General features: G+C 51.7%; 2 protein-coding genes across 2 annotated transcripts in view; both read right to left on the reverse strand.

Moving 5' to 3' along the window:
- The window catches only part of LOC137457881 (zinc finger protein 850-like), a gene marked incomplete at its 5' end in the record, with an annotated part of 203219 nt that extends 196230 nt beyond the window's left edge, over positions 1–6989 (reverse strand). Inside the window, one exon of the mRNA XM_068169626.1 lies at positions 6669–6989. Within this exon, the coding sequence (XP_068025727.1) occupies positions 6669–6989 (321 nt within the window). The remainder of the gene's footprint in view (positions 1–6668) is intronic.
- LOC137457886 (zinc finger protein 883-like) lies at positions 6913–8302 on the reverse strand. The gene is made up of 2 exons (XM_068169630.1): positions 8265–8302; positions 6913–7677 (listed from the first exon to the last, which is right to left on the reverse strand). Exons 1-2 carry the CDS (start codon positions 8279–8281, stop codon positions 6996–6998), a joined length of 699 nt encoding a protein of 232 aa, XP_068025731.1. The 5' UTR covers positions 8282–8302; the 3' UTR covers positions 6913–6995.
- Positions 8303–13072: the final 4770 nt, after the last annotated feature.

The raw sequence follows: 13072 nt of genomic DNA on the forward strand, positions 1-13072 counted from the left end.
TGTTGCTGATTACCTGTGAGAAGAGACCAACATCAGCGTCTCTCCACAATGTCCTTTCAGGCACCTGTAGAGAGCCACGAGGTCTTCCCTCAGCCTCCATCAGTCACTCTTCATCAGAATTTATTCTCCAGGCCCTTCCCCAGATTCCTTGCCCTCCTCTGCACTGGCTCCAGCATCTCCACATCTCTCTTGGATTGTGGTGCCCAAAACTGGACACAACACTTGAGCTGTGGCCTCACCAGAGCGGAGTACCAGGGGACAATCAGAATACAGTAAATCACATTATTCCTGAGATTCCAGTCACAGCCTTAGACTGCTTCTCTCTCTGTGCTTGGCTGACTTTCAACTAATGAGATAAGAAGCTAATTCTTTTTTTTCTTCCCTTAGCATGGGCTTTGAACTAACAGATTTTCCCCAATAATGGGGAATGGAATGGGCTGCCCGAGGAGGTGGTGGGGTCACCATCACTGGAGGTGCTCAGGAGGAGACTTGATGGGGTGCTTGGTGCCATGGTTTAGTTGATTAGGTGGTGTTGGATAATAGGTTGGACTCGATGATCTTGAAGTTCTCCTCCACCCTGGTCTCTTCTATTCTATTCTATTCTATTCTATTCTATTCTATGAGAGCAATGTCTGCAATTATCCTCCGTCTTATACCCTGTGACCATTTGAGGCTGTGCCTTTAAGAAGAGGACAGTACTGGGGCACTGTGGCTGAATGTTTTGTAAACAAAAGACAGGTCTAAATGAATCTCATTGCTAGATTGGTAGAATGCAACTTTAAGTTTTGAGTGTAGCTGAGATTTTCCTCAGTTCGCTCTTCCCTCCTCCCTCTTTGCAGCTCGTCCGCCTCTAGGCTCTCTGCCAGCCTGACCTTAGACAGATCAGCGTGCGGCCTACTAACACTTTGCTTTAATTTATAACTGCTTTAATTAACAACTGCTCTTTTTCTCTCTTTCTAACCCTCTTTGGGGAAAAAGGGGAGAGAAGGGGGTACAGGGGGGGAACCCTTCTCCAGAGGGGGGAGGAATTTCATTCCTGTATTATTGTTGTTTTACTTTGCTGTGTATCTCTGTGTATATATTGTAAATACTGTAAATTGTGTACATGCATCCTGCATTCCCTAAAAATTGCTTGTAAATATAGCATTTCCCTTTTTGCTTCTCTGGCTGTGGCTAGCTGTGGTTTTTATTTCTTTTTCCTCTTTGTGGGGGGAGAAGGCTGGGCCTTCCTCTCAAACCCACGACATACCCCTGCTGGACAAGGAGGGGGGAAGTGGAACAGACTTCGTCAGTTTCCCAGAGGAGGAAACACACCCCCCAGGGAGGGCAGAAAAACTCTCACAAGCCCTCCCCCTGCATTTTTTTTTCCAGGATGGGCATAGCCCACCACAGGCAGACAGTAGGTCAAAACAACAAAACAATGTTTTAACACATCCCACCAAAGGCTGCCCAGCTTCTCTCAGAGTCAAAGACAAAACACAGCTCTCTCTAATTCGAGCAAAGGCAAATCTTCCCTATAGTCTTCTCAAGCTACCCAAAACCAGCCCTCTTCCCACAACCAACCCTTTTTTCCCTCTGCACTTCTTTTTTCTTGGGCACCAACCCATTTTTCCTATGTGCTTTTTTCTCTTGGGCATCAACCATCTCTTTTTCCTGCAAGTCTTTTTCCTCAGGCACCAACCCTTTTATTCTCTGCTCTTGTTTTCTTTCAGCACCAACACGTTTTTCTCTGTAATTCTTTATTCTCAGGCACCAACCATTTTTCCCTCTGCACTTCTTTTCTCTCAGGCACCAGCCCTTTTACTCTCTGCTCTCCCTTTTTCTCGTTCACCAACCCTTTTATTCCCTGTGCTTCTATTTTCTCGGGCACCAACCGTTTTGTTCTCTGTGCTTCTTTTTTCTCACACACCAAACATTTTTTCCTCTACTATCTTTTTTCTCAGGCAGCAACCCTTTTTTCTCTGTGCCTCCTTTTTCTCCAGCACTACCCCCTTTATTCCCTGCACTTCTTTTTTTCTCAGGCACCCATTGTTTTTATTCTTTCTTTTTGCTCAGCCACCAACCCTTTTTCCCTCTGCACTTCTTTTTTCTGGGCACCTACCCTTTTATTCCCTGCACTTCTTTTTTCTCAGGCACCAACCCTTTTTTCTCTATGCTTCTTTTTCTTGGGCACCAGCCCTTCTTTCTTCTGGCCTTCTTTTTCCTCAGACACCAACCCTTTGTCTCTCTGATCTTGTTTTTTTTTTTTGGGAACCACCCTGGTTTTACTCTGTGCTTCTTTTCTTCTGGGTACCAACCTTTATCTTCTGTGCTGCTTTGTTCTCAGGCACCAACCCTTTGTTCCTCTGATCTTCTTTTTGCTCCAGCACCAACCTTTTTTCCCTCTGCACTTCTTTTCCCTTGGGCACCAGCCTTTTCTCCTCTGTGCTTCTTTTTTCTTGGCCACCAATCATTTTTATCTCTATGCTTCTTTTCTCTCGGTCACCAACCCTTTTCTTCTCTGCACTTCTTTTTTCTTGGGCACAGACCCTTTTCTACTCTGCTCCTCTTTTCTCTCAGACACCAACACTTTTTTTCTCTGAGCTTTTTTTTCCTTTGTGTACCAACCATTTTTCTTCTCTGGGCTTCTTTTCTCTCAGGCACCAGCCCTTTTATTCCCTGCACTTCTTTCTTCTCAGGCAGCAACCCTTTTATTCCCTGCACTTCTTTCTTCTCAGGCAGCAACACTTTTTTCTCTGCCCTTCTTTTTTCTTGGGCACCAAACCTTTTGTCCTCTGCCCTTCTTTTCCCTCGGGCACCAACCGTTTCTTCCTCTGTACTTCTGTTTCCTCAGGCGCCAACTCTTTTTTCCTCTGCACTTCTCACTTGGGCACCAACCCTTTGTTTCTCTTCACTTTTTATCTCTTGGGCACAAACAATTTTTTTCTCCGCACTTCTTTTTCCTTGGGCACCAACACTTTTATTCCCTGTGCTTCTTATTTCTTGGGCACCAACAATATTGTTCTCTGCCCTTGGTTTCTTTCAGGTACCATCACATTTTTCTCTGCACTTCTTTTTCCTTGGGCACCAACCCTATTTTTCCCTGTGCTTCTTTTTTCTCGGCCACCAGCTCTTTTTTTCTCTGTGCTTCTTATTTGTCAGGCACAAACTATTTTATTCTCTGCTCCTTTTTCCTCGGGCACCAATCATTTTTTTCCTCTGTACTTCTTTTTTCTCATGCAGCAATGCTTTTTTTCTCTGCACTTCTTTTTTCTTGGACACCAAGCCTTTTTTCCCCTGCACTTCTCTTTTCTTGGGCACTGACCCTATAATTCTCTGCACTTCTTTTTTCTTGGACACCAACCCTTTTTTTCTCTATGCTTCTTTGTTATCAGGCACTAACCCTTTTTTCCTGTGCTGCTTTTTCTAGGGCACCAACCCTTTTTATCTCTGAGAGTCTTATTTTTGTGCACCGACCTTTTTTTGCTCTGTGCTTCTTATTTCTTGGGCACAAGCAATTTTATTCTCTCCTCTTGTTTTCTTTCAGCACCAACACATTTTTCTCTGTACTTCTTTTTTCTTATGCACCATCCCTTTTTTTCTCTGTACTTCTTACTTCTTGGCCACCAACTATTTTATTCTCTGTCCTTTTCCCTCGGGCACTCACACTTTTATTCCCTGCACTTCTCTTTTCTCGGTCACCAACACTTTTATTCTCTGCACTTCTTTCTTCTCGGGCACTGAACATTTATTTTCTTCATTTCTTTTTTCTCAGGCATCAACCTTTTTTTCTCTTCACTTTCTATCTCTTGGGCACCAAGACATTTTTCTTCTGCTCTTCTTTATTCTCAGACACCAACCCTATTTTTCCCTGCACTTCTTTTTTTTGGGGGCACCAACCCAATTATTCCCTGTGCTTACTTTTTCTCAGGCACCAACTCTGTTATTCTGTGCACTCCTTTCTTCTCTGCCACAGACCGTTTTCTTCTTTGCTCCCCTTTTCTCTCGGGCACCATCCCTTTTTTCCTCTGGACTTCTTTTATCTCAGGCACCACCACTTTTATTCTCTGGGCTTTATTCTTGGGCACCAAATCTTTTTTTTCTAGTGCTTCCTGCGCTTCTTTATTCTCAGGCACCAATCTTTTTTTCCTCTGCCCTTCTTTTTGCTCAGGCACCAACCCTTTTATTACCTGCAATTCTTTTTTCTCAGACACCATCCCCTTTGTTCTGTCCACTTAGAATAGAATAGAATAAACCAGGTTGGAAGAGACCTTCAAAATCATCACATCCAACCCATCATCCAACACAATATAATCAACTAAGCCATGGCACCAAGCAACCTATCAAGTCTCCTCCTAAACACCCCCAATGATGGCAACTCCACCACCTCCCCAGGCAGCACATTCCAATGGGCAATCACTCTCTCCATGAAGAACTTCTTCCTAATATCCAGTCTAAGGCTCCCCTGGTGCAGCTTGAGACTGTGTCTTCTTGTTCTGGTGCTGGTTACCTGAGAGAAGAGACCAACCTCCTCCTGTTTACAACCTCCCTGCAGGTAGTTGTAGAGAGCAATAAGGTCTCCCCTGAGCCTCCTCTTCTCCAGGCTAAGCAAAATCAGAACTCCCAGCCTCTCCTCATAGGACCTGTACTCCAAACCCCTCCCCAGCTTTGTTGCCCTTCTCTGGACACCTTCCAGCAAGTCAACATTCTTCCTAAACTGAGGGGCCCAGGACTGGACACAGTACTCAAGGTGTGGCCTAACCAGTGCAGTGAACATGGGCAGAATGACCTCCTTGCTCCTGCTGGCCACATTCTTCCTGATAAAGTCCAGGATGCCATTGGCCTTCTTGGCTGCCTGGGTGCACTGCTGGCTCATGTTCAGCCTACTATCAACCAGTACCATCAAGGATGCTTTCTGTCTGGCTGCTCTCCAGCCACTCTGACCACAGCCTGTAGCACTGCATGGGGTTGTTGTGGCCAATGAACAGCACCTGGCACTTAGAGGGCCTCGGCCTCCAAACAGATGGAGGGGAGAGACAAATTGATTTGTTGAACCACACAGAACCAATGGCCTGGCAAGTTGAAGCCATGAGAGGATAAAGCTTTAGTAGATACAGGTGCCCAGAGTGCTCTGACACCATGCAACTATGAGGGGTGGAACCCATCTGTGTTTCTGGTATGACAGCAGGATCCCCACACCTGGATGTGTTGGAAGCTGAGTACTGGGATGCAAGCCACAGTTTGCTTTCACTTGGAGGCATGGAAGGAGTCACTGGACTCGATTGCCCCAGAACTGGAAACACAGCCCCAGCATTTGCATGGGCATGGACTGATCCAGACTGTGCTGGAACAGAGTGGAGCTGCAGAGCACCTGCAGTGAGCAGCCCTCTGGGTACTGCAAAGCGACCTCCTGTGGAGTGAGAATGGACAGTGCCTGAGGTGTGCTGCTGATTGCTGCTGGGCATGGCACAGGTGGCACAGGATGAGGGCTTGGCAATATCAAAGGTTAAGTTGAAAATTTGCTGCCATTACTCCACACCATCCTGCCTCATGCCACCTTCACAGAGACAGTGCTGGCTGGAGCAAAGTACTACAGGGCTTGAAGTTCAGATGGCAACATGAGAGGCTTCCTGTTCTGGTTGCTGCTGTTGGGTTCTGGCTCTCAGGTGCTGGCTCTTTGCTGAGAGGGAAGGCTGTAGGGGTTTAACTCCTGGCTGCTGCTGCTGACTGCTGTGCTTCTTTCTGCAAACAGCCTCAGGTCAGTGTGCACTATGTGATCTCATCTGGATTCAGCTCTGTTGATGTTGTCTCAAGTCCTTATCTCAACCCAGAGGGTTTTTTGATTTGGGGGTGTGTGTTATTTTTCCTTCACTTCTGTTTTTGGGGGAAGAAGCAGATTAACCTCTTCTCAGCTCTTCAACTTGTTCCAGCTCCAGAGTGGAAAGCCAACAGAAGCTTTCTGAGTTCTTCCAAAGATCTCCATCAGCTTCCCCCTACACCCTCCAAAGATCCCAAAAGTCAGTCCCAGGACCATCCAAATCCCAAACACCTAAGATCACCTGAAAGTCCCTGAAGAATGTCTCTGAGATGCCCCTCAAGACTCCTCTGAGAACCTCATTGTCCTCTCCCTGAACTGGGCACACAGCTCCACCCCATCCCTCGGGAGCAAATGCCCCCAAAATTTGGGCATTGAGGCAGGAATGTCAGAAATAAAAGCAAACAGACAGGATTTGGGTAACTTTTGGGGTTTAATGAGACAATTGGTTAATGGACAGAGGATTTCTTACCCCAGGGAGACACAAAGCATTGGGGAAGAACCAGACAGACCCTGGCAAAGCCCTGCCCAGCTCCACTGGGAGCTCCAGCTGTGCCAACTAAGCACTGTAATTGTTCTCATTAGCACTAATTGGTGTTCAGAAGGGCAGGAGATGTTTGTTGCTGCTGGTGTCCCCAGTCCCTGAGAATTGCAAAGGAAAAAGGGATGATTTTTGTGCTGGAAAGGCCCTCTCAGAAGGGTCATGATTACCCAACAGATTCTAGGTGGGCTTATGCCTCCCCTCCAGTGCAAGATGCTTTCTGGTGTGGGTGCAGCGGTGATTGCTGAGGAGTGTTTTCTGGATGAAGCTCTTACCGCAATCAGCACAATTGAAAGCCTTCTCACTGCTGTGGGTGCGGCGGTGAGCAATGACAGTGCTCCTGTGGCTGAAGCTCTTGCCACAATCAGCACAGGTGAAAGGCTTCTCACCAGTGTGGCTCGTGAGGTGATCAATGAGATTGTCTCTGCGGCTGAAGCGCTTGCCACAGTCAGGACAGCTGAAAGCTTTCTCGCCGGTGTGGGTGCGGTGGTGGCGAATGAGAGCGCTCCTATGACTAAAGGCCTGGCCACACTCCGGACAGCTGAAAGATTTCTCGGCAGTGTGCGCACGACGGTGCTCTGTGAGGTTTCCCTTCTGGGTGAAGCTCTTACCGCAGTCGGCACATCTGTACGGCTTCTCACCGCTGTGGATGAGTTGGTGTTAGATGAATCCATTGCTCCTGGTGAAGCTCTTGCCGCACTCAGCACAGGGGACCAGATGCTCTCCAGTGTGGATGCGGCGGTGGATAGTGAGATAGGAGATTTGTTTGAAGCTCTTGCCGCAGTCCCCGCAGGGGAAGGACTTCTCAGTGCTGTGCACACTGCGGTGCTGAGTGAGGGAAGACCTGTGAGTGAAGGTCTTGCCACACTCCGCAGAGCTGTATGGCCTCTCACCGGTATGGGTGCGGCAATGCTGGATATGCTCAGAGCTCTTGTTGAACCTCTTGCCACAGTCACCACAGACGAAGGGCTGGGGACCAGGGTAGGGGCAGTGGTGCTTAACCAGCTCTGAGCCAAGTGGGAAGCTCTGCCCACACTCACGGCACTGCTTGGGTGGCACAGAGGGACCTGCTCCGGCTTCATCCTCCTCTGCAAATTCCTTTTCCTCCTCATCCTGATCACCTTCATTCTCATGGTTATCCTCCTCTTCATACTCATCATTATCATAGTCATGATTCTGCTCAGCATCACCATCTTCCATCTTGTCCTCTACCTTCTCATCCTTCTCTCCCTTGGGGCTGCACTTGGGCTGCTCCAACTTGATCTCTGGGTGCTGCTTCTCCTCCCAGCTTTTGTCTGGGTCCTTCTGTGAGGCCATACTTTGGCAGAAAGGGGTCACAGCTCTGAAGTAGGTAAGATGGAAGCACCTGAGCCCAGGACCTCAAACCCTCAGATCCTGCCTGGGTCATGACACTCCCTGACTCCCAACACCTCCCAACACCCAGCTGGAGGAAAGAATGCAGAGGGGACCTCAAACATACAATTTTTGCAATGGTGTGGGCACAGACCTCTAATACCTGTGCTGAGACTCCAGGTTCCTGTGATCAGTCCCCTGAGGTACCCTGGGGCTTACAAGTGGTCCTGTCCTGCTCTCCTCAAGCCTGGTGGCATTGGCAGCGTGGTTCCTGGCCCAGGCCCTGTCCTATGATCTCTCCTGCCTCAGACAATGGAGGCAGCAGCACTGGCCAATGAAAGACCAAACCACCTCCAATCTTCTCCCACCACCCTCCAAATCCAAACCCCAAACATCACCTCCTGCCACACGACAGACACCCACAAGCCTAGGGAGTTCCCAAACTCCAACACCCGATGTGCCTCAGAGCCCCTGGAGGGGTGAAATGTGGTGGGCAGGAAGAGGTGGAGGAGGCTGGGAGGTGCCCTGGGACTCTGGGGCTGGGATCCTGCTGTTGCCCTGCTCTGGGTTTCTTACCTGCTGGGCTGCTCCATGGGGCAGATCTGCAAACTCAGCTCTTCCCCAGCAAGCAGAAGCAGGGATGATGGAGAGAGAGGGACACAAGTCCTGCCACAGAGAAGCAAAGGGCTCAGAGGGGAGCACTGACCTGGAAGGGATGGCTCAGCACTGCCCAGGACCAGGCAGTACAGCTCAGACTTGCTGGGGGCAGCTCCCAAGCCCAGCAGCACAGCCACAGCACACAGCCAGGGCTGCTCAAGATGGGAGGCCTCAACAAGTGCAGACTCAGCTCCTCACCCCCACCACACCCAACTGCCTGAACTCTCTCATTTTAAATTCAAGGCAGGGGCCAAGCTCGCACCCAGCCCCCAAGCTCAAGAACCAGCAACTAAGGTCAGAGTCAGCTTCCAAGCCCAAGAATCCAGATCAGAAATGCAGAGCCAGCCCCCAGGCTCAGAGCCAGCTCCTAAGTTCACATCCAGGCCCCAAGCTCAAGAACCAGCAGCTAAGATCAGAACCACTTCCCAAGCTCAGAGCCAGCCCCTGAGCTCAAGAACCAGCAATTAAGGTCAGAACACTTCCCAAGCTGAGAGCCCCCTCCAGAGCTCACACCCAGGCCCCAAGCTCACAAGCCAGCAAACCAAACCAGGTTGGAAGAGACCTTCAAGATCATCACGTCCAACCCATCAACCAATCCAATCCACCCAAACAACTAACCCATGGCACCAAGTGCCATCAAGTCTCCAAATAAGGTCAGAACCACAATAATAACCACAATAATAAGCAAATAAGGACAGAACCACATTCCAAGCTCAAGAGCCAGCCCCCAAGCTCAAGAGACAGCCACTAAGGTCCAGAACCTAGATCAAAAGTGCAGACTCAGCTCCCAAGCCAGCAACTAAGGTCAGAATCACTTCCCAAGCTGAAGAACCAGCCCCTGACCTCAGAGACAGGCCCTGAGGTCAAGAACCACACCCCAAGCCCAGAGCCAGCAACTAAGCTCAAAACCCCTTTCCAAGCTCACACCCAGACCCCAAGCTCAAGAGCCAGAAAATAAAATCAGAACCACTTCCCAAGCTCAAGAACCAGCCCCTGAGCTCAGAGCCAGCAACTAAGGTCAGAACAACATTCCAAGCTCACAGCCAGACCCCAAGTTCAAGAGCCAGCCCCTAAGCTCCAGAACCAGCAACAAAGGCCAGAACCAAGCTCAAGAGCCAGGAAGTAAGATCAGAACCACTTCCCAAGCTCAGGAACCAGGCCCTGACCTCAGAGACAGGCCCTGAGGTCAGGAACCACACCCCAAGCCCAGAGCCAGCAACTAAGGTCAGAACCATTTCCCAAGCTCACACCCAGCCCCCAGGCTCAGAGCCAGTTTCACAACTTTCCTTATTTCAAGGTCCCTTCATTGCACTTCTGCTAAGTGTCCAAATTGAAGCAGCCAGAGAATGCTTTGGGCTGGAAGGGACCCCAAAGATCAGACAGCTCCAACCCCCTGCCATGCCCACAGACACCTTCCACCACACCAGGCTGCTCAAGCCCTCATCCAACCTCACCCTCAGCACCTCCAGGGAGGGGGCAGCCAGCACCTCCCTGGCCAACCTGCTCCAGGCTCTCACCACCCCCACTCCAAACTATTGCCTCCCAAGCTCCACTCCAAATCCGCCCTCTTCAACCTTCAATCCAGTCCCCTCAGCCCATCACTCCCAGCCCCTCACCGAAGTCACTCCCCAGCTCTCCTGCAGCCCCCAGCAGCTACCACAAGGCTGCTCCAACCTCTCCCCACAGCCTTCTCCTCTCCAGCCTCAGACACAACTCTTACAGCCAACCCCCACAGGGGAGCTGCCACAGCCCTCCCACCACCCACATGGCCTCCTATGCACCCCCTCCAACAGCTCAACCTCCTGCCCCTCTTGGGGGCACCACAGCTGCACACAGCACTCCAGCTGGCAGCACACAATGCTGCCAGCACAAAAACCATTGCAGCAAAAGCCTCAAGCTGTGCTCAGCTGCCAAAACCAAAGGGACCTCAACTTGGCCACAAGAGAAAGGACCAAACTGAGCCAAGACACTGATCCAACACCCAAGGCTGCACAAAACAACCATCGGCAAAAGCTCCTCCTGCCCTGAGCCTTTCTGTGCTCAGGAGGCCTGCAGAGAAACTGAGAATCACTCTGCAACCCCCCAGGGAATCTTTGTGCCTCAGGAGATTGCAGAGCACAGAGGCCTTGGATGCCACCACCCCCAGCACAGCCAAACCGCCCCACAGCTGACACCAGCCCCAGGCGCTCCCAAGCTCAGGCTCAGCACAGCACCCACGCCTGACACCCCCACGGCACCCAGCACACAGCCTGCCCACAGCTCCCCCCCGCGCCTGGCCCTCAGCCCAGCCGCTGCCAGCACAAAGCCTCCAAACCCCCAGGGCTCCCCCACACACCCCCACAGCAGCCTCTGCTGCAAGCCACACCCCACGCTCACCACCACCTCTCCTGCACACAGCAGCCCCCACAGCGCCGCTGCCAGCTCAGCTCTGCTGCCAGCCCAGCCCCCAGCACAGGGACACTGGGACACAGCCCACCGATCCCCCCTAGATACCTGCAGAAGCTTACCCTCCACCAGCCCCACGGACCCCTGCACCACAAATCCTTCCCCAACCCAACCGACCCCCCCCAGCCGCCCCACAGAGCAACCCTGCCCCACCACGCGGCGCCACCAGTCCCCCGTCCAGAGCCCCTCTACGTCTACGTGGACCACCCCAGTACCACCTGAGTTCACCAGCACCACCTCCCGAACCCCTCTAGGTCCACCCGGATCATCCCAGGACCCCCCAGCAGACCAAAGAAACCCCCCCAAACACACCGACAAATCTTCCAACCCCACCCACGGCACCCCAACCGCACAGACCCCTCCCAGAACAGCACAGATGACGTTCACCGACCCTGCACACCTCTGCCCTACCCCACAGCCCCCCTCCCCCTCCCACCCCGAATACCGCGGACCCCCACAGCCGCACAGAGGTCCCCACAATCACAGCGAACCACCCCCCAACCGCACAGACCCCAAGCGCCAAGCTTGCAGAGCTCCCCCGCACCTCACAGACCCACCCCGTACCCCACGGATCTCCCCCGGATCCCACGGACCTCCAACCACATATGCCCAGAAGCCCCCAACCAAACCCCATCGGTTCCCCCTAAATCCCCGCAGAGGCTTCGCCCCGCCCCACCCCCACCGACCCCTGCCCTACATACCCCTCCCCAACCCAAGCGACCCTCCCGACCCCTCGCAGCCCCACAGAGAGCATTCCCTGATCCCCACCCCACGACCCCCAACTCAGCCCCAGAGACTCCCTCACCACACCTGGATCCCGGGACAAGAGCGAAGCAGCGAAAGAGAAGGAGGAAGAGCTCAGCGCACAGGGAGCCGCCGGCCCTGGCAGGCTGCTGGCGAGCAGAGAGCGCTGGGAGGGAGACCCCGGCCCGGCCCCTCCGGCTGCTGCAGCCACGTGGGACGGGGAGCGGAGGCAGGTCGCAGTCTGGAACGGAAGTCCCGCCCACGGCCGGGCAGCCACAGCCAATCAGAGCCGCCGCAACAGCCCAGGCCATGTGAGTGGCGTTGGCCATGGGGGTGCAGTTTTTCATTCTTTGTGTATGCCTTTTGCAAATTGACAATGGCTGCCCTAGGCTGAACTGAAGCTCTAAGAGCTACAGGACAGACAGTGCTGCTCCTATTGCAGTGGAGGACACTGCCCTTGAAACCTTGCCAGACACTAACACGGCTCCTATCAAAGACACCTTGGTAGTCACAGTCAAAGCTGTGGCATCAATGAAGCCATTCAGCAGTGGCCTGATGGAGGCACAGGTAGGTTACAAAGCAAAGCAGCTAAGACCTCTGCTCTCTTGGACCACTTGTAGCTGCAGGATTAAGGGAGAGAGGTTTGAGTTCAGGCTCAGAACCACACAGAAGATCCTTTCTGGCTCCAAACAGACCAGTGGCACTTTCAAGGGAAGAGTCAACTTCTTGGGGGACAACTGCCTGTTAGGTTTGTGCTCAGGTCTCTGTAATGTGGACAGAAGGAACATGGGGTGATGGCACACACATCAGGAGGTCGTTTAGGTCACCCTCATGCAGCTGCTGGGGATACCCAATCAGTAAACCAGGACAGTCTAAAATGGTTTACAGACCAAAACAAAGAGCTAAGCCACTGAGAGAGACTGCTGGAATGATAAAAAGCAGCTTTAGAGAAGAAGAACACAGGACAGGGAGCAAATCTTCCATAATCAAGAGGTGCAGCTGGATGGAGAGAGAAACCTTAGCTGCTGCCTCCCAAAGACTACAAAAGGCACATTTGATGCTGCACAAGAAGCAACCTAGAGAAGTTGGGGAGGACTTGACAGCTGGTGCTCCACAGTCATGAAAATGTAACTGAAATGCATTGGGGTTTCAAACAACATCACCTCCCTGCCCCACAACATCTGGCCCCCAACTGAAGTGCTGTGGATCACTGCTGTCAAGAGTGAAGGAACAGAAGCAAGCTTGCCCAGACCTGAGCTGCTATTTGAATCAGGTTCATGGACCAATGGCTGGAGTTACCTATTAGCAGAGACTGAGACACTGAAACAGGGGAGCAGTGGAAAACCAAATTGCTGCAAACACAACACATGCTGCATGAAAATCCAGCACACAGGGGCAGAGCTGTTAGCCTGAAACCAAACTTCATACAGGAACAAAACCAAATCCATTGGCACAGGTAACAAGAACTAACAGCCCCAAAGGAAAGACAGTAAGTGGAGATGGGAAGTCAATGTTGCTGCAAGAGGCCAGCTCCAGCA

The sequence above is a fragment of the Melanerpes formicivorus genome, unplaced genomic scaffold (assembly GCF_026170545.1).
Source record: "Melanerpes formicivorus ecotype bairdi unplaced genomic scaffold, bMelFor1.0.p_v2 SCAF_206, whole genome shotgun sequence".
NCBI classification, from domain to species: Eukaryota; Metazoa; Chordata; class Aves; order Piciformes; family Picidae; genus Melanerpes; species Melanerpes formicivorus.